Here is a 20,890-nt window from a genome sequence, read left to right as displayed (position 1 = left end):
CTTGCTGTTCTCACTGTCCGAGCATGAGCTGATCCCCAGGGGAGCCTGTGGAATGTAACCCCTCAAGCACTAAATTCCTTCCCCTGTGCCAAAGACACGGGTTTGTTGTTGCTGCCCCTCCCGCCGAGCACCAGCTCCATCTCCTGCTCCTGCCCAGAGGCTTTGCAGAAATCCAGGGCTGGGTGTGGATTGAAGGCTGTGGCAAGAGACAGGATAAAGTTGCTTCACTTCCACCCTTGGTGTCTCAGTGTTTGTGATCTGGGAAATTCTCAGGAACCTGGAACAAGGGCAGATTATCTGTTGTGGCAGGATATGTACCTGGAGATTGTTTTGATATGTGTTTAAATCGTCCTTAAATAAAACAACTGATAGAAAACAATGTAAAAAAAAAAGGAAAAGGGAAAAATAAGAAAAAAGAAAATTTAAAAAAAGGGAGAAAAGAGAGAAAAAGGAGGAAAAAAAAGAGAAAAAAAGAAAGAAAAAACAGGATAAAAATGAGAAAAAAAAGAAAACAAATAAAAAAGAGAAAAAAGAAAAAAGAAAGAAAAGAAAGAAAGGAAAAAGAGAAAATAAAAAAGACAGAAAAACTAAAACCCAACAAGTCCGATCCTCCCCCGCCGCAGGGACTACAACTCCCGCAATGCCCCGCGCAGGCGGGGGGCGGACCGTGGCCGTGACCGCGCGCTGATTGGCTGCGGGGCGGGTCTGTAAAGGCGGAGGGCGCGCGGAGCGAGCGCCATTTTGGCCTCGTGGTCGGGAGTGAGGAGGACTCGCCTGCGGCCGCTGCACTTCGTGGGTGAGTTGGCGGGGGGGCGGCGAGAGCGGGGTCTGGGGATCCCCTCGGGGGCTGCGGGGAGCGCGGGTGTGGGTGGAAAGGCTGGAGGGCTCGGGAGGGTTTAGCGGGGGAGTTCGGGGGTTCCCGGGGACGTTTTGAGGGGTCCCTGAAAGGACTCGGGGGGGAGGTTGAAGGTCCCTGAAGGGTTTTGAGGGGCTCTGATGGGAGTTTTTTTTTCTGAGAAGATTTGGGGTGTCCCAGGTGAGCTTTGGGGGTCTCTGAGGAGGTTTAGGGGTCCTGGGGGGCGTTTGCGGGGACCTTCGAGGCAGTTTTGGGGTCTCTAGGGGGGTTTAAGGTGTCCCAGACGGTTTGGAGGGCCCTTGGGGGGGATTGAGGGTCCCTGAATGGGCTTGGGGAGTCTCAGGTGGGTTTTGTGGGTAACTGAGAGGGTTTAGGGGGTGCTGGGGAGGGATGAGGGGTCCTTGAGGAGGTTTCGATGGGTCGAGGGGGGGATTTCAGGGGTTTTGAGGGGATTTTAGGGTGTCCCATAAAGCCTAGCAGTGGGTTTCAAGGGGTCCCCCAGTCCCCAGGGGAGGGGTCCTAGGGATGCCCCCCAAAATCCGGAGGGGGAGATGTACCACATCCGGGTAAGGGGATCCCAGTGCCCCCAGTATATCCCAGTGACCTCCCAGTGACCCTCAGTATGGCCCAGTAACCCCCTCAGTGACCATCCAGTGTGTCCCAGTGACCTCCCACTGCCCCCCAGTATGGCCCAGTGATCCTGCAGTGAGCACCCAGTAACCCCCAGTATGGCCCAGTAACCTCCCAGTGTCCCCCCGTGTGTCTTGGTAATCCCCCAGTCCCTCCCAGTGCCCTCCCAGTGTCCCTCAGTAACCCCCCAGTCCTCCCAATGCCCTCTGGTTCCCCCCAGTGTGTCCCAGTATCCCCCAGTAATCACCCAGTGCCCCACAAAGCCCCCCAACTGTCCCCAGATGCCCTTGGCCTTTCTATGGGAGGGGGGGCGTTTTTGGTGTCAGAGGATCCAGAGAAGAGCAGCGAGGCTGGGGAAGGGAGTGGAGCACAAGTGGTGTGAGGAGAGGCTGAGGGAGCTGGCGGTGTTGAGGCTGGAGAAGAGGAGGCTCAGGGGAGACCTCCTGACTGTCTGCAAGTCCCTGCCAGGAGGTTGGAGCCAGGTGGGGGTGGGGCTGTTCTGCCAGGAATTGCCCAGGGCTGGGTCTTCAGCAGGGGGTGTTGGGACCAGCCAGTGCTGGGGCTGAGCAGAGCACGAGGCCTCTTGCAGACCCCTGGAGCAGCCTCCCACTTGCCAACCCTGCCCTGGTGGGGTGACACTGTCCTCTCCCTACAGGACACTCCCCCTGAAATCTTCAGGGGGCCCTTTTGTGTCTATTGCTGGTTGCTGATTCCTGCTGGGGACCCGAGGGAGCCTCTGCAATCCCATGCATGGGGCACAATCTCCTCTGCAGAGCTTGACTCACTGCAGACTTTGCAGGGAAATCTGTGCTGGCAGCCCGAGTACGTCCCGAACCTCCACGCTCCCCCCAGGATATTTGGGACAGGTTCCACCTTCCTGGGCACCCATGGGATGGGGGGGACGATTGTTCTCCTGTTGTTGCAGTTGCTGCTCTGCCCCTGTCCCTGCCCTTCCTCCTGCTGTCGGGTGAGCGGAGCGGCCACGATGGGAAAGGGGCGAGAGAAGCGAAAAGAGCGGGTGGGACCCCCAAAGGGAGCGTGAGGGGCGGTGGGTCACCCCCAAAGGGAGCTGGGGGGAGCCGGGACTGAAGGGCCAATGGGAAACGGGTGGCACAGGGGGGCTGAGGGGAGGGGGGAGAGCAGATACAGGGTTGGTGTTGGGGAGCCTTGATGTCCCCATTCCTTGATCCCTGGAGAGCAGGGGAGGCTGGAGAGAGGAGAGAGCTGCAAGAGCCATAAGAGCCTGGAGAGGGGTTGCAGAGAAGGGGAAACCTGAACAGTGGGGACCCCTGGGATCCCCGGGACATCAAGGTGGAGAACCTGGAGAGGGGGAATGTCTGGGAACGCGGCACCCCTAAGGCAAGGGTCAGAGGAGAAGGTACCCTTGGGATCCCCAACACTCTCAGCATCCCTCAGTGGGACCCCCAGCTTCCCAGAGAGGGGAGACCCTCTGAACCCCAGAGGGGGGAGACCAGAGAGGGGGAACTTCTTGGAGAGTTTTTCTGGTTGAATCTTGATATTTTGGAGTATTTTTTAGCTGAATTTCAACTGTTTGCAGTTTGTGAGGGGTTCATCTCACTATTTCTGACGGGTTTTTTGCCTGAATGTCAGTGGTTTGGGTTTTTCTGGGCTGGATCTTGGTCTTTTGGAGGTCTTTATGGTCACAGGATGCCCAGTGAGTTCTAGAGATGGACTTGGGCAGGAGGAACCCCCAAGCCAACGCACTCAGCCCTTGTTTTCCCCCCATCAGGATCTGTCCTTCCCAAAGCTTGGGCGGATGGAGGAGGAGGCTGCGAGGAAGAGGAAGATGCCTTGGGCCCCCCAGGCAGGTGAGGAGGAAGTCAGTGTCCCTTTGGGCGGGTGTTGTGCTGGCTCTGTCAGCCCAGCATGGCCCCGGCTGCAGGACAACCCCGCTGGCGCCGCCGTCCTGCCGGGGCCGGAGTTGGGGGGATGTCCTTGGCCTTCCCTGTGGGCCGGAGGCAAATCCCCTGCCTGTCCTTCTTGCTTCCTGCCCCAGGCCCCGAGCTGAGGACGGAGAGCCCGAAGGACAAATCCCCCCGTGAGACCCTGGTGGGAGAGGCCGTTTTGAAGGGCTCCCCAGCGCAGGAAGGCAGCGGGGAGGAAAAGGGCCGGAGATCCCCCCGCAGGAGGGGCTCCAAAGCCATCCCAGGGTGCTCTGAGGAGGAAAGAGCCAGCCTGTGCCGGGAAGGCGGCCGGAGCTTGAGGGGGAGCTCTGAGCTGATGGTCCTTGAGCAGCCTCCCAGCAGGGAGAAACCCTTTAAGTGCTTGGAATGTGGAAAGAGCTTCAGGCAGAGCTCCCATCTGATCCGACACCAGCACATTCACAGTGGGAAACGGCCCTACACGTGTGGGGAATGTGGGAAGAGGTTTCAGACCAGCTGGAATCTCCTCGTGCATGAGCGAACGCACACGGATGAGAGGCCCTTCCGCTGCACCGACTGCGGGAAGGGCTTCAAGCAGAACTCCCACCTTGTCACCCACTGGCGCATCCACACTGGGGAGAGGCCCTACAAGTGTGGGGAGTGTGGGAAGAGCTTCTCCCACAGCTCTCACTTGACCAAACACCAACGGACCCACCGTGGTAATAGAAGCCCTGTGAGTGCCCCAACTGTGGGAAGAGCTTCAGCCACTGCTTCCACCCCAAACTTACCCCCTTATGGGGAGGCAACCCCTGGAGTTCAAGGACTGCCAGTCCACCCCTTTCCACCAGAAATGGCCAGTCCCCTTTCCCAGGGGCAGCTTCTTCCAACAGGACCCTTCTTGGGGGGAGTGTGGAGATTCCTACCTTGGGTGGGGACCCCCCAATGTCAGTGCTGGAGGTTGAGAGCAGAGATCTCCCCACCAGCGTTGATCTGGGGGAGTTCCATCCATCTCTAATTAAGAATTATTGCTTTTGTTTCAACTTTAGTAGAATTGCTTCAACAATTGCTTTAGTGTAGAGCACTGTCCTATCTTATCCTGTACTCCTGTTAGTTTTAGTGTTTCTGTTGTGCAGGAAATAATTCTGATGAAGATCTTTTGTCTGATCATTTGTAACCCTAAATAACTCATTTCTATCAATAAATCTGATTTGCCATCATTAAAACCTGGGGGACAAAAGTGTTTCAGTCACACCTCTCTATTTCCTCTAAATTTAAAATGTTGGCAAGATTCAAGGCTGAGATTGGATCCAGCAGCCCCCAGCACCCCACAGGAAGTTGGGAGCTCAGGAGAACCACTCCCTTTCCCAAAACCTGGTGCCAAAGACCCCCATGGGACCGCTGAACCCACCAGACCACCCTCCCTTTTCCACCCTTCTCCCTCTTCCTTCCACTTTTCCATGGTCCCCTCAATCCCCAGACCAACCAGGATCACTTTTGGGGTCCCAACCCCCATTTTTCCCCCCCTCCCACCTCTTCCACATCATCCCTACACTCCCCAGCCCCCTCATGCTCAGTTTGGGGGTCCCACCCTCACCTTCCACCACTCTTCTGACCTCTCCCACCCCTCTCCCATCATCCCCCAAACCTCAGTGCCCCTCCCCCTCCATTTTTTTGGGGTCCCACTCCCCTCCCACTCAGTTTGGGGTCCCACCACCCCTTTATTCCTTCTGACCCCCCTTTTCCCACTGACCTCCCCCTTCCCACCCCCCACTCACCCGAGAGCTCCTCGCCCACAGCCGGGGGGGCTCCCAGCACCACCAGTGCCCAGAGAAATCCTCCAGAAAAGGGGTTGGGTGGAGTCCTGGGTGGGCTTTGAGTGTTTTTGGGGGTCCTTGAGGGGCTGTGGGGAGGTTTTAGGGGGGTCCCAGCACCTTTTGGGGTGAGCTGGGTGCCTGTTGAGGGGCAGGTGCCCTCCCAAATGTCATTTTATTGTAGAATTCTTTCAATAGAAGAACCTAACTTGTCACATAAATAATGTTGACTCTAATTACAGTGCTGAAAAGTCCAGTTGATTTACACAGAATGAAAAGAAAAAACAAAACAAAACAAAAAAACCCAAGCATGAATACCCTTGAGATCATATAAAAATGGCATACTTCATCTAAATTGTGTCCTTTTCTGCTTAAAATTGAAATTGGTCTAAAATAGGTTAATGTGATTTCAGGTAGTAATTTTAAATAATAATCTACAGCTACATTTCACATTACACATTTTCCCCATGTTTATATATTCTTCTTTTTTTTTGAAGTATAAGTAAGGTGCAGTTTTGCAGCAGGAAATCTCCTCTACCACAGAGTTCTTCCCAGAGATCTTAAGGACAGCCTGGATCTCATGCTAAGGCTGAGGTTTTGGAAAGACCTGGAGTGAGACCTCTGCAATGAGGTGAATTCCCTGCTCACAGATGATCAATCAGCTCTTCCAAGCTGTTGTGCAGTTTTCCCTTTCTCCCCTGGCTCTCCCTAACAAGCAAAACCATCCATGTTCTCCCAGGCAACTCCAACTGCTGTTTGGATCTTCGTGTCCCAACTGTCTCGTGCAGCTCCAGAAGACAGAAAGCAACCCCAAAGCTGATCAGTGCAGGGGCCACATGTCTGCAGCATGGAAAGGGCACAGCTGGAGCTGGGGGAGATCTGCCCAGCCCCAAAAGCACAGGGGGGGGAGGCAAAGGGAAGGAGGGAATCGGAAGAGAAGGACACAGTTGGAGTGTCACTGCCTGCTGGGAAAACTCCACAGTTTGATGAGCAGGGACTTCCATTAAGCCTCAGTTTAAAGCAACCTTGAGGTGGCCCTTTCTGATGTGTGGGGTCAGGCTGAGCCCCAGCTGGCTGCAGTTTAGGAAAGGGAGCAACAAAGAGGGCACCTCTGTGCCTCCCACTGCCAGAGTCTAAAGGTACAACTGTTCAGGAAGGAGACTCACTTCTCTCATCTCTTGCCCTCCACAACACCCCCCAAAACCAAGAACAGGCACAGGGTGAGCTCACTGAGAGATGTGCTGAACAGCCTGGGAGAGGGGAAGAAAAGAAGAAAGTAGCACTAATGAAAATGACAATCAGTTCAATACTGCAGAGCTTAGGGAAGAATTCTGGTTTCATTAGAACAACTCCCAATTTTCCACACAAGCACTTTTGCAATCCTACCCTTGTATCCCCATGAAATCATCTTTCTGGACAAAAGGAACTGGGATGGACAATGCACAGTTTGCCACTGACACTATTTAATTAGCTGGGTCATTGATGAGAGATGTAGGAGAGCTCTTTCCTCTTCCCTGCTCTATCCTGCTGTCTCCTTCAACTGCCTCTAGAAAAGAAATGGTTGCATTTTTTCATTTAAGAACTTTGTTTAAAACATTTCCTGCTCTTCATCAAAATCAGAGATGATATTCTGAAGTTAGATAGATATCATGCAAATGTTTGAGAATTTGGAATATTTTTAAATGTGATATTTTTCACAATGAGCTTTTTTTAAAAAAAATACTTCTAATTTTTTTTTTAATTTTTAAATTCCCATGAAGTGACATAAGAGAATGTAAGAGAAGAAAAATGGAAAAGAAACAGAAGGTATAGAACAGAAAGAATCCCATTGGAAAAGAATCCTGGTGGAAAGAAGGAAAGAAGTAAACAAGAGAAGAAGAAGAAAGAGAAAAGAGAGATGAGAGAGGAGAGAGAGAGAAAGAAAAAAGACAAAGAAGAGAGAGAAAAGAGAGATGAGAGAGGAGAGAGAGAGAAAGTACAGAGAGAAAAAAGAGAGAAAAGAGAGAGAGAAAAAGGAGGAGAAGGAGAAGAGAGAATAACAACTGATGTATCCAAAGGACTGAAATTTGACGTAAAGGAAATCTTTCAAAAAAAAGTTTTATGATGTGACTCCCAATGCAATACTAAGCAAAATGGAAAAACAAATCTGTCTCACAGGAAAAAATCTCGTATATCCAGGTTTGATCTTTTTTCCTAATTAATTCTGACCCAACATCAGTTTACTGTGTTTGCTGAATATTCATTCCTCTAAGGAGGTCTGTTGGTTTCAGTGATCCACTTGCATGAGCAAATTCTTTCAGATGCAAATATGAGTTGTATGATAGGATTCCTACTTGTTTGCATGATTAGATCAGGGATCCTATGATGGGGTTCAACATCCAGTCCCAGAGGTGTTGCTGCCTAAACTAACAGTGGCTGAGATCCCCAGGCTGCAGGAACCATCTCCTGTAGAGATTGAACCAACAGCAGCAGCTACAGGTCCGTAGGGTCAATGTTGGCTGCTGGGAACAAGCCCAAGCCATAGGCAGAGGCAATGCAGTATTCCATAGGCAGAGGCAGTGCAGTATTCCATAGGCAGAGGCAGTGCAGGATTCCATAGGCAGAGGCAATGCACTATTCCATAGGCAATGCACTATTCCATAGGCAAACAGGTGGACAGGAAAGGGTAGGTGCTAAAGAGTCCAAAGCAAAATCTCACATCTTTCACTGCTGAACATTCCTGTGCTGTGCAAATCACACACAGAGCACATGAGAGCTTAAAGAAGCCCTTCACTGCTCAGGCCATTCTTTTTTCAGAGTATCATCCCTTTTTCATATCTTCTCTGATCCTTGCCTGATGCAATTTAAGGTCATTTCCTCTCTTCCTGTCACTAAAGGCTTTGCAGAAGAGACCAACCCCCACCTCTCTAAAATCTCCTTTCAGGTCATTGCAGAGAGCAATGAGGTCCCCCCTGAGCCTCCCCTTCTCCAGACTCAACCAGCCCAGTTCCCTCAGCCGTCCCTCAGCAGACATGTTTTCCAGAGCCTTCCCCAGCTCCGTTCCCTTCTCTGGACACGCTCCAGCCCCTCAAGGGCCTTTTGGCACTGAGGGTCCAGAACTGGACACAGCACTCCAGGTGGGGCCTCCCAGTGCCCAGCACAGAGGGGCAATCAGTTCTCTGCTCCTGCTGACCACACTCTTCTCCACAAAGGCCACGATGCCCTTGGTCTTCTTGCCCCCCTGGGCACACTCTGGCTCATATCCAGCCCCTGTCAAGCAGCACCCCCAAGTCCCTTCCTGCTGAGCAGGGGCAGCCAGGGATGGGGCAGCCAGAACTTCTCTGAGCAACCTGTGCCAGGATCTCACTACCATCACAGTCCAGAAATTCTTCCTAATATCCCATCTAACCCTTCCTTTCAGTGTGAAACCATTCCCCTTGTCCTGTCACTCCAGGCCCTTCTCCAAAGTCTCTCTCCATCCTTCTTCTTGGCTCCCTTCAGGCACTGCAAGGCCACAATTAAGTCACCCCAAAGCCTTCTCTTCTCCAGGCTGAACAATCCCAGTTCTCTCAGCCTTTCCTCACAGCAGAGCTGTTCCATCCCTCTGATCCCTTTGGTGGTCTCCTCTGGACTCGCTCCAACAGGTCCATGTCCTTCCTGTGCTGGAGCCCAGAGCTGGAGGCAGCTCTGCAGGGGTGACAACATTACAGCCCTGTGTGTTCCAGCAAGGACACTGTGGAACCTCCTGGAGTAAAGGGGCCATTGTGACACTGTAGGGCCTTCTGGAGCCAAAGGAACCCTGGGACACTGTGGAACCTCATGGAACCAAGGGTTCATTATGCCATGAAGGCCCTCTTGGAACTAAGGGAGCCCTGAGACATTTCAGGACCTCATAGAATCAAGGGACATTGTGACACTGAGGAACCTCAGGGACTCAAAAGCCACTGTGACACTGCAGGGCCTCATGGAACCAAAGGAACCCTGGAACTTTTCAGAACCTCATGGAATCAAGGGGCCACTATGAAACTGCAGAGCATCATGGAGACAAAGGGACCCCGGGACACTGTGGACCTCAAGAAATCAAGGGCCCATATTGGCACTGTGGAACCTCATGGAATCAAGGAGACATTCTTATGCTGCAGGGTATTATTGAGCCTAAGTGACCATTGTGACTGAGGAATCTGATGGAGTCAAGGGGCCTTTGTGACATGTGGGGCCTCATGGAACCAAAGGAACCCTGAGACATTTCAGGACTTTGTGGAATCAAGGGACCACTGTCATCCTGCAGAGCCTTATGGAGCTAAATGGACCCTGGGACACTGTGGAACGATGGAATCAAGGGGCCACTGTGACACTGCAGGCTCTCATGGAACCAAAGGAACCCTGGGACATTGTGGAACCTCATGGAATCAAGAGGCCATCGTGACACTGTGGAACCAAATGGAATTACTAGGCCACTGTGACACTGTAGGGCCTCACAGAACCAAAGGAAGCCTGAGACATTGTGGAACCTCACGGAATCAAGGGGCCATTGTGGCACTGCAGGGCCTCATGAAACCAAAGGATTCCTGGGACACTGTGGAATCTCATGGAACCAAGGGGCCACTGTGATATGTGGGGCCTCCTAGAACCAAAGGAGTCCTGAGACATTTTGCAAACTCATGGAATCAAGAGTCCAGTATCATACTGCAAAGCCTTACGAAGCCAAATGGACCCTGTGACTCTGTGGAACCTCATGGAATCCAGTGGCCATTCCCACACTGTAAAACCTCAGGGATACTCTCAGGTTACCATTATTAAAAGACACCTCTGCCCAAATTCAGCTGCAAAGGAGACCATGTGCCAAAGTCAGCAGTCCAGGTTTGATTTAACAGTAAATAGGAGGGAGAGAGAGAGAAAGAAATGGAAAGAGAGAGAGAGAGAGAAGAAGGGGGTGGTGGGAAGACAGTGAGAGAGAGACAGAGATGAAATAAATGTATTACACCATGGAGATCCCTGAGGCTCCCACCGGTCCTTCTTCACCCTGCTCTGCTTGGTGGAGGGTCACCAAGTTGTGCTTCTGGGCTATCACTTTTATACAGCCCAAGCCCCGGGTATTCAGGGGGGTAGATGCTGTTCCCACAGCCTGGGCTGGCACATCTACAAGGACTTGCTTCCTTTCCCACAGCTTGCCACGGTGGGAGTTTTGCCCACTGTGCTTCCAGTCTGCAGGTGGGAATCTTTGTCTGGATGGGTTCCCTAGACCTGCCTTACCAGCCCTGGCTTCCTGTTGGGGCTGTCTGCTCTTTCCCACAGTCTGCACAGTGCAATTCTGTCCTGGGGGCTACTTCCAGAGCTTCACCTCCCTTTAGGCCTTGGAATTAAATGCCTTCCTGTTTGCCACCAGTGCTTATGTGTTGCGGTGTCTTATGGGATTTTCCTGCTTTGACAGTGTTTTGAGACAGTTCATTGTGCCCTTCAAGTCCTTCCATGTGCACACACACCCCACTCTCACCAGTGTCTGGCCCTCCAAAGAACACAAGCCCTGATGATTTGTAGCTCCCACTCCAGTGGTTGGCACTTGGAGCTCCCTCCGTACCCAGAGCTCAGAGCTCCCTTGTGCCAGAAAGTTTATAGAGATTGTGCCTCATTCTGTCAAGACAACCCTGGGAAAAAAGTGTCCCTCTGTGTTTCCTGGGATAAGAGCACTCTATTGTCATCTTCCAAAACCTTGGAGAGGTCCCAGAGATCTCCCAGGAAGGAATTTGGGTCCTCAAGCACATGACCCGTATATAGAGGCTGAGGACTCAGGGGTCAGTGGTGTGAAGATTGAGGACAGTAGAGGAGTAGCCTGAGAGGTCTGGAAGGGGGGTGTGAGAGCTGGTGGAGCTTTTCTTCCTGTCAGAAAACAGCATGAGAAAGAACTTGTGCCACCAAGGGCAGCTGGGGTGGCCTAGGCTGGTGACAAGAAGTCAGAAATTTCCCTCTGAGGTCAGTGTTGTGCTGCAATATGTCACCAAGAAGGAGTCTGGATGAGCCCAAGGCTTTGTGTGTGCAGGAAGAGCCAGGGAGGACGCAGAGATGTCAGTGCAGGAAGGTGCCAGCCAGGTGGGGCAGCCGGGGGGATGACGACAGCCTGCAGGGAAAGGGGCAGGGCATGGACACCGTAGGACAGCCTGGGCTGGAGAGGAGACAGGCATGGGGAGAAGCTGAAAGGCCCTGACACAGCCACCTTCTGCACGCCATTGGCCATGGCTGCTGTCTGTGCCCCTGATGCCAGGAGGAGGGGAGTGCCCCTTGCAGCCCTGGGGCCTCATGACCTCCTTGTCCCTGCTCAGCAGCCTGGCAGGTGCCACCCCATGGTCCTGCCCTTGGCATTGCACATCCCACATCCCAGTGCCCCAGGAAGAGCCCTGAGGAATGAGGCAGGGACAGGATCTGCCTTCCCAGGGTCTGGGGGTCAGGGTTTGGCCCGTTGGATTAAGAAAGCAAGTCAAGGTTTATTCAGCGTCAGAGACACCTTTCCCTTGCTTGTCCATCCTTGTCATCACTGCAGATTTCTGCTCTAACTGGAACCAGGGACACATTCTCAGTTGTGTCCCTCAGTGAGACTCATTAGCACTACCAGAAACTTTAGTGTTTCTTGAGAAGTTGTTTGAACTTCCTCTCAGGGACGGAGTCTCATGTAAACAACACCAAACCCCCTGAGGGTCATGAAATGCCTGGGGCTGTTGCTGTGCTGCTGAGCTGGGCCGGGCTCCTGGCACACAGGGAGCTCCTGGCAAGCAAGAAGAGCTTCAAAGAGACAGCTCTGCTGGTGAGCAGCTCCTCTGCACAGCCCAGCAGGGCTGAGGGCACTGCCTGCAGCACCCAGAGCACAAAAGCAAGGCAGAGAGAGGTTACACACAGCCTGGGCTGGGAGGGAAGTCGAGAGGAAGATCCACTGAAGGAGGAATCTTTCCAGGCTCCCACATGGTAAGTCAGCATGAAGGGCAATGTGTCTGCAGTTGGTGCAAAGATCTCCTAATGCTGGCACATCCCACTCCCTGCTGCACCATCCCAGGCACATCCCAGCAGGGTTCCCTTCTCCCAGGGATGGCTGCAGGGTTGTGAAGCCGGGCTGTGCCACCCAGGCTGCCCCAAGCTGTCCTGCAGAGCAGGGTCCTGCAGCCCAGGGCTGTGCCAGGGCAGGAGCTCTGCCACTGCCAGGGGCAGCTCTCAGCCGGGCTGGGGAGCTCCCTCAGGGCTGGGCAGAGGCTGGGGGTGGAAAGAGCAAAGCCTGGCAGGGCAGGGCAGGTTTCTTCTGCTATCAAGTGAGAGTTTCATGGGTCAGGGCTGCTCACAGAACCAGAGCACCCCAGGATATTTTCCAGTGGATAGGGGAAGGTCCAAGGAGGGATTTCTCTCAAGCTCTCAAGCCACATGCCTGGTGGTTTGAGTTCCAGAGGGAACTCTGAGGAGCTGCCCAGGGCTGGGAAAAAACTTGCTGGCACTGCTGGTGTCTGGCAGGTGGCACAGTTGGCTCAGGGTGATGCTGCCCTGAGTGCCCAGTGGGCTCTGCCCTGGCCTCTCCCAGCAGCTTTGATTTTTCTTAGAATGTTCTGCCCTAACTTGTCACTGTTATTTCTTCCTTGAACAGTGCCCCTCATCTGGAGGCAACAAATGTGCAACAGCAGCTCCCTCACCCAGTTCCTCCTCCTGGCATTCGCAGACAGGAGGGAGCTGCAGCTCCTGCACTTCTGGCTCTTCCTGGCCATCTCCCTGGCTGCCCTCCTGGCCAACGGCCTCATCCTCAGCGCCGTAGCCTGTGACCACCACCTGCACACCCCCATGGGCTTCTTCCTGCTCAACCTCTCCCTCACAGACCTGGGCTGCATCTGCACCACTGTCCCCAAAGCCATGCACAATTCCCTCTGGGACACTACAACCATCTCCTACACAGGATGTGCTGCACAGCTCTTTTTCTTTCTGTTCTTCGTGTTAGCAGAGTATTCCCTCCTCACTGTCATGTGCTACGACCGCTACGTTGCCATCTGCAAACCCCTGCACTACGGGACCCTCCTGGGCAGCAGAGCTTGTGCCCACATGGCAGCAGCTGCCTGGGCCATCGGGTTTCTCTATTCTCTGCTGCACACAGCCAATACATTTTCCCTGCCCCTGTGCCAGGGCAATGTCCTGGGGCAGTTCTTCTGTGAAATCCCACACATCCTCAAGCTCTCCTGCTCACACTCAGGCTACCTCAGGGAACTTTGGCTCATTGTGGTTAGTGCCTGTTTAAATTTTGGTTGTTTCATTTTCATTGTTTTCTCCTATGTGCAGATCTTCAGGGCTGTGTTGAGGATCCCCTCTCAGCAGGGACGGCACAAAGCCTTTTCCACGTGCCTCCCTCATCTGGCCGTGGTCTCCCTGTTTATCAGCACTGCAGCATTTGCCTACCTGAAGCCCCCCTCCATCTCCTCCCCATCCCTGGATCTGGCCCTGTCAGTTCTGTACTCGGTGGTGCCTCCAGCACTGAACCCCCTCATCTACAGCTTCAGGAACCAGGAACTGACAGAATCCTTGAGAAAACTGGTAGCTACATTTTTAGGCAATAATAAGGTGTGTCTTTTCTTCACCAGAACATCCCGAATGTAACTCATTGCAATCTAAGCTTTTTTTCTCCTATATAACCCTTTTATCATCAGTGCATTTCCTTACTCGTTTTTTACTTTTAAAATGTTATTCACAAATCAATGGTATTGCTCATGGGATTTCTGCATCAATATCTACCATTCTTCTGTAATCCAAAGACTTTCAAAAGGCTTGTTCTCTGTACATTTGAGCAGAATAAAGTTCCCTGCCCTGACCTGTGCGTCAAAGATTCCTCCTCAGCCCTTCTCTGGAGCTGCAGGAGCAGTGTCTTTGTGCAGAGCTGGAGGGAAGAGACTCCCAGCACAGCAGCACAGTCAGGGACAAGGGCACTTGCTCCTTCCACATCTGCTCTTTCCAGCTCCACACTGTCCTTCCCAGCCCTGCTGTGGGTGCAAGGCCTGAGTGCTCTGGGAGCTTGGGCACAGTCCTGCTGCATGTCCATGCTGGGATCACAGGCAGGGACAGGCCCTGGGCACTGCTGGCACAGAGCTGGGCTCCACAACAGCAGCTCCAGCAGCCAAGGGCATCTCCTGAGGGCAGGGCAGGGAGGGTTCAGGCTCTCACCCCACCTGCAAGAGGTTGGTTGTCCCCCCATGGAGGGACATCAAGGAACCAAGTCAGAAGTCCACATTTGCTTTGCACTGAGGACACTTCAGCGTGTCTGCTCTGTCCCTGCCCTGCCTTCTGGCCTGTCCCTTTCCCTGCCCAGCAGGAAAGCAGCCTGGCTGGGCAGCATTGCCCCTGTGCAGGCAGGAAGGGCTCTGCAGGCAGGAGCAGCACTGCCCTCCAGCAGAGGCACTTCTGCCCTTTTCCAAAGCACAGAGCACAGCTGGGCACTGGGATGCCACAGCTGGGCACCCACAGCTGGGCACCCACAGCTCCATGGGTCACCCTCTGAGCTGCCTGCACAGCTTCAGTGAGCACCAGAGAAAGAAATGCTCTCACTCACAGGAGTCCAAGCAGGGGAGAAGGGACATAAAGAAACCAGAGGAGATAAAGAATTTAAAGTTAAGAGCCAAATATATCTATTGATAGAAGGGACTAGGACAGTAAGATATCATCAATGGAGTTTCCCCCAAAAGGTATATGAGGCTGCTACAGCTCCACCACTCTGAGTGTCCCCTGACTGGGGACAGCACAGTCTCTGCTCCCAGCTCTCTCAGTGCCATTTCCTGCATCTTTGGCACATGTAGAATGTTTCCTGCAGGTGGCCCCATCCCATGACCAGCACTGGGCTGTTTGCCAGCCCTGCTCTCTGCAAGACCCATGGGCTGGAAAGGTTGTCTCCAGCAGAGCTGCACCCTGGCCTGGGGCCTTTCTGTCATCTACAGTCACCATTTCCTGCTTCTCCCAGACACTTGTTGTGACCCTCATGTACTGGGTCACTTCTTCTGTCACCTTGCTCCAGGGCTGGAACTCTCCTGCAGTGTCACCATGACACTCCTGCTCTCTGCTTTCCAGGTTTCATTTTTCAGATCCAGTCTTCCCCTCCTGTTCACAGGGACATCCTGGGAGTGCTTCAGAGCTGCCATCCTGGGGCAGCTCCTGCCCAGCATGGGCAGGCACAAGGTCTCTCCACCTGCTCCTCCCACCTCCCCAGGGCCACTGTTTTCTGCAACCTCCTCATCCTTGCCCAGCACAGCCCTCCTGGCACAGCTGGACACAGCCCTTGTTCTACCCCCTCCTCAGGCACCTGCCCAACCCCCTCAGCTCCAGCCTGATGACCAGAAACCTTCAGGGCAGGGAGGCACCAGGGAAAATGCTGAGGAAACCTTTCAGCTGCACTCAAATCCAATTGGAGGGGTTGGCTTTGAGGAAGAAATCACTTCTCATTCTCCAGAACCACCAGGACAACCTGTGTTGTGTCCTGGGGACTCCTCTGGAAGTGTGGGATATGGAAAAGGTTTTGGTGTCAGGGATATTGAGAAGGCTGGGCAGTGTCACTGGGAGACCTCTCCCAAACACTTGGAAAGACCAGAGCCATCCCAGAGCTTCCTGGGGCCTTGGCAAAGGCAGACATGGAACCAGTCTGCAAACAGGGCAGCAAGGAGGGTTGGGAGACTTCCAGACTGCTCAGGCTCAGCAGGGAAGGGGATGTGGCAAGTCCTCCTGCAGCCATTCCCAGGCATTGAAAGGACAAGGCAGGGATTGCAGAACCCCTGTGGGAGGGAAAAGAAGGGGATGTTTTGTACCCAGACTTTATCAAGGCTCTTGATATGGTTTGCTGTGGTCTCCTTATGGCCAGACTGGTGAGAGCTGGACTGAAGCAGTGGAAGATGTGGTGGGTGGGATGTTGGCTGAATGAAGAGGGTCAAATCAAATCCATGGTACAAAGTCTTCTTGGCAGCAACTTCCTGATGAAATCCCTCAGTGACCAGCCCTTGAACACCACTGTAGAACATCTTTATTATCTCTCTGTACAATGGGATAAAACGTGTTTTCAAGTCCTTTTGTGGATGATGCCAAATTTCAGGGAGCCCTTGAGCAACCTGTCCTGGTTTAAAGACACGTATTGGGGCAGGAACTCCAATAAAATGAATTCACTCCCCTTTTATTCCCCACCACTATAGGGGGACAAAACACAAGGAGGTATAAGTGAAAAAAATAACAATTGGCTGACAAGAAATATAACAGCAAAACCAGCAATACCAACAGAACAGTTCAAAGCTACAACAGAGAGGGAAATTGCCTCCTCTCTGTCCCCCTGTCCCAACTCCCTTTTCTAAACAGGTGAGAATAGGTATCAATACATGCCTCCCTTTCCCCTTTTCCCTCTGAATGAGCAAAGAACAAAAAACAAAACCAGGGGAAAGAGGGGGCAAAGCAAAATGTGGGAAACTCTCTGGTCTGAGATCAGTTGTGCTGCCCAAGAACACGCTGACTCCAGAGGTGTCCAAGCGGGGCAGAGCCGGCGACTCCGGTCCGTGCGGCGGCGGGGGGGAGGCAGCGGCTCTGCTTGATTCCATGGAGTTCTGGGGAGGCACAGTGGCCACTTGGTTCCAGGGGCTCTGAGATGTCTCAGGGTTCCTTTTGTTCCGGAAGACCCTGCAGTGTCACATCGGCCCATTGAGTCCATGAGGTTCCTCAGTGTCACAATGGTCCCTTGATTCCATGAAGTCCCATAGTGTCCCAGGGTTTCTTTGTTTCCAAGAGGTCCTGCAGTGCCACAATGGCCTCCTGATTCCATGTGTTTCTGCGGTGTCACAATGGCCCCTTTATTTCAGGAGGTTGCCCACTGTCCCAGGGTTCCTTTGGCTCCATGGCGCCCTGGAGCATCCCAGTGGCCTCTTGATTCCATGGCTTTCCCCAGGGTCACAATGGCCCCATAATTCCATGAGGTTCTGCAGTTTCACAGTGGCTCCTTGATTCCATGAGATTGCACCGTGTTATCACACAGCTGGGCCCATCCTGATGAAAGTTCTGAGGAGGTTGGGAGGAACTGGGACAAAAGGGAAGGAAATTTGGGGAAGGAAAGAGGGGCTTGATCAACAGAGGGGAAGGATTTTGATGAGGTAAAACCAGGTTCAGGTAATGCTGAGGGTGCTGAAACACTGACTGTGCAAACACTCCTGGTAGGCCTTTACTCTCTTTGTAACCTGAAACCCAAACACTATCTAAAAGTGCTGCCCCTCCCATTGCTCTAATTCTAAACCAGAAAAAGCCCAATCCCAGAACTCCAGACTCTTATTTGTCCTCTAATGCCCACCCCAATCCCAAACCTGTAGTGCCAGTATGAAAAGCCAAGTTTTAATCCTGATCCAGCCCAAAAAGCTCTTCCCCTAATCATGAACTGCCAGCAGAACAACAAACCTCCCAAAGTTCTCCCTAATCCCCACCCTGAGCTCTAAACCCCAAGCCCTGACCATTCAGCACCCCCACAGCCCTTGGGAGCAGGGCAAGGACCTGGAGGGCCCAGAGCAGGCCCAGGGGGTTGGCAGAGGAATGGGAGGTGACCTGGATCTGCTCAGCTCTGCAGTGACCCCCAGGAGAAGGGCCTGGGCTCTGGCAGGGATGTCCTGTGGCACAGGGGCTCAGGATCCAAGTTCAGAAGGCCAAGTGCACATGGCAAGAGCCAGAGCTGGTGCAGAGCCATCAGGGAGGGTCTAGAAATGCTGCTGGGAGGGGGTGGGAAAGCAGGAGGGGTGTGTGCAGCCTGCAAGGCCAGAGCAGCAGCAGGGCCAGGGCAGGACAGCCTGCAGGAGAGATGGCCAAGGGCTCTGGCAGGGCTGCAAGGCCCAAAGGCACCCAGGCCTTTGTCCCCTTGCCTCTGGCAGCTGCCTCTGCCACTCAGGCCACCACAAGCAACTTGCCTGGCAGGTTCTGTACTTGGTTTCTGCCTCGCCCCTCCCTCAGGAGCCTGGCAGGGGTTGCCCAGTTTTGGCCTTTGTTGTTCCTCCCCCTCCCATCCCAGTGCCCCCCAAACAGCCCTGAGCCAGCCGGGAGGGACAGGATCTGCTGGGCCAGGGCCTGGGGCTCAGGCCTTGGCCTTTGTGCTCCACAAAACCAAGGCAGGCTTTGCTCAGCATTGCAGGGGCCTGCCCAGAGCCTTTGTCTGCCTGCACTCCTGGCCTCCAAGGAGCTGCTCCAAGGAGTCCCTGGGGAGGCTTTGGCAGTGCCTGCCCTCAGTGGGGCCCAGCAATGCTTCAAGGCACTTGCAGTTTGGCTTCTGACTTCTTCAGCAGCTGCTTCAATCTTCTCTCAGTACCTCAGGATCATGGGCTGGGCTGCAAATACACTGTGGGGCTCATTAAATTCCAGAAATCCCTCAGGATCTCTTTGTCTTCCTTTAATTGTCTTCAAGGCAATTTCAAAACAAGTCTTCAAAATTTGTCCTTTTTTTTTAGTTCAATTATGGATATTTTTTTAGTTCAGAGAAGAGGTGATAGAGGTGTTCTCCAAGTGTCTCCTCAGGAGATCCACACTGACCCTGAAGGATCAACCTTGCTCCTCACCCCCCCAGCCTCACCAGTTCTGACATGACCCGTCTTGGACTGACAGCTGATTCAACTCCAAACACACTGTGGGACCCATTAAAACACTGAAAAACAAATTATTTTTCTTTCTTTAATTGTCTTCAAGAGGTCAACAACAAATTGGAGTTCTTTTGTACTTTAGCTAAGGAGAAAGATTTTAAAGGTGAAGTCATGAAAAATATATATTTTTTGATGAAAGAAAATGATTTACACAGAGCCTTGGGATGCAAGAGGGTCAGGGCACAATAGAATTGGATCCAAAGACAAGGGGGCAAAAGAGATTAGTAGCACTTAATCACTGACCAATTGAACAATTATCAACTGGTTCAGTAGCATTTGCTACAATTTTAACAGTGACTGAATTACAGATTCACAATAACAACATTTATCATCATCATGTCTAGGCTTCGTGAACCACCACAGTCAATTCACACCCACACCCAGGCAGAGATGTGTGGACACATCAATAGCTGGCTGTGGAAAGGTCCCTCTCCCAAATTCTCCTTGTTGTCAGGGAAACACTCCCCCAAATCCCTTTGTGTTTGCCAACAGACAAGGGTCACAGCTGGAGGAGTGTTTGTGGAGGGGGATCAGAATTGTCCTGGGCATCAGGACATCATCTTTGGAGTGTTGCAAACTGGAGGGTTCCCGAGCTGGGAGAGGCTGCCAGAGGTGTCCCACTGAGAGGGAGGTGCTGGGGAGCTGCCAGGGCCTCCCTCAGCCCCACTGGTTGTGGGCTCCCAAGGTGACTGGCTTTAGTTATCTGCTGAATTTCCATCCTGGTGTCAGGAATGACTGGAGTTTCCCAAATATTTGGGAATTGGATCCAAACTGTTCCATTTGGGTTACGATTCAGGCAGGGAATGTTCCAAGGTTTTCAGGGGATGACTGATTATCCTGTGTTCCCCAGCTCTTACACCCATCCCAGTCAGCTGGATGGTTTATTGACAATGTGTCCTGAGGGACGGCACCTCCGATGCCATAGAAACCCCTCCCCTGGATTAGGAAACCTTTGGAATTCAGGAGGTGTCCCAGTGGAGCATGAAAATGAACAGCAATTTTCCCAAAGCCCAGCCCCAAGCAGAACAAAGCCAGGCCCATCAGTGTCAGAGCAAAGGTCCCCCATGGCTGTGTCCCTGTGGCCGCTGAGGCGGCAGCGCAGGCCCGAGGCGGTGCCGGGTCCCGGTGCAGCCGGGGCAGAGCGGCGGCTGCGCGAGCGGCAACCCCGGCGGTGAGTGCGGCAGCCCCGTGGGAGCGGCGGCTCCGGGCACAGACGCCGGCGGCAGCCGCTGTGGCTCCTGGAACCCAGTGGTCATTGGGACACTGCAGGGCCTGCTGGAATCCAGGGGCCGCTGGGACACTGGGGAGCCTCTTGGAGCCAAGGGAACCCTGGGATGTTTTGGAACATCCTGGAATCAAGGGGCCATTGTGACACTGCAGGGCCTCATGGAACAGAGGAACCCTGAGAGTTTTTGCAACCTCACAGAATCAAGGGGCTGTTTCTGGCAGGATGCTTTGCTTTGATAATACCTAAAAAATTGTCAGAGATTGCAAACAATGCACACTCTCTGTGATGAGTTACTGTTGGTGCCAAGGTGCTGTTTTTAATGTTGAATTATGCTAACCCCAGAATGCTTCATGAAACTTCAAACACACATCCTGCTTTTTGAAGCAGGATTTGACAGATAAGCTGCTCCCTGGCCTGCAAATACGTCTGGCAGTCAAACCCTTGATAACTATAAAAGTCCTGTCCAACTGTCATGTGTCAGATTCTTCCACAGACTTCCTTGAAGTGTGTGGAGCTTCTGCCATGAAGCAGGGACAGCTCTTCATGGTCACTGCCCAGGGGTTGGGTGGAAGACAAAGAATTAACCCCTGTCGTTGTGTGATGAGTTACCTCAATCTCTGTTTCAGGGTTGTTTCTTTTTGCTGGCTTTGATCCAGTTGCTTTAATAGAGTTACTTTGATAGACTCCACTGTCCTATCTTACACTATACTACTAGGGGGTTTTAGTTTTTATAATTTGAAGTAAATAATTCTCTTTAAGGTCTTTCATCTGTTCACTTTTCTGATCAATTTTTTGTTCATTTGTCAGAATAAATCATTGTTTTTATAGAAATATTTCTGATTTGCCATCACTAAAACCTG

General features: G+C 52.7%; 1 protein-coding gene across 1 annotated transcript in view; it reads left to right on the top strand.

The window, feature by feature from the left end:
- Window positions 1-13,772, top strand: part of LOC127475026 (olfactory receptor 14J1-like) — a 38,872-nt gene extending 25,100 nt beyond the window's left edge. Inside the window, exon 2 of the mRNA XM_051796328.1 lies at window positions 12,778-13,772. Coding sequence (XP_051652288.1) covers window positions 12,778-13,772 — 995 coding nt within the window. The remainder of the gene's footprint in view (window positions 1-12,777) is intronic.
- Window positions 13,773-20,890: the final 7,118 nt, after the last annotated feature.

Source organism: Manacus candei, unplaced genomic scaffold (assembly GCF_025592945.1).
Source record: "Manacus candei isolate 608988 ecotype Guabito, Panama unplaced genomic scaffold, ASM2559294v1 h1tg000045l, whole genome shotgun sequence".
In the NCBI taxonomy this organism is placed as follows: domain Eukaryota; kingdom Metazoa; phylum Chordata; class Aves; order Passeriformes; family Pipridae; genus Manacus; species Manacus candei.
Note: the sequence above shows the minus strand (reverse complement) of the source record. Positions and strands in the feature narration are given on the sequence as shown.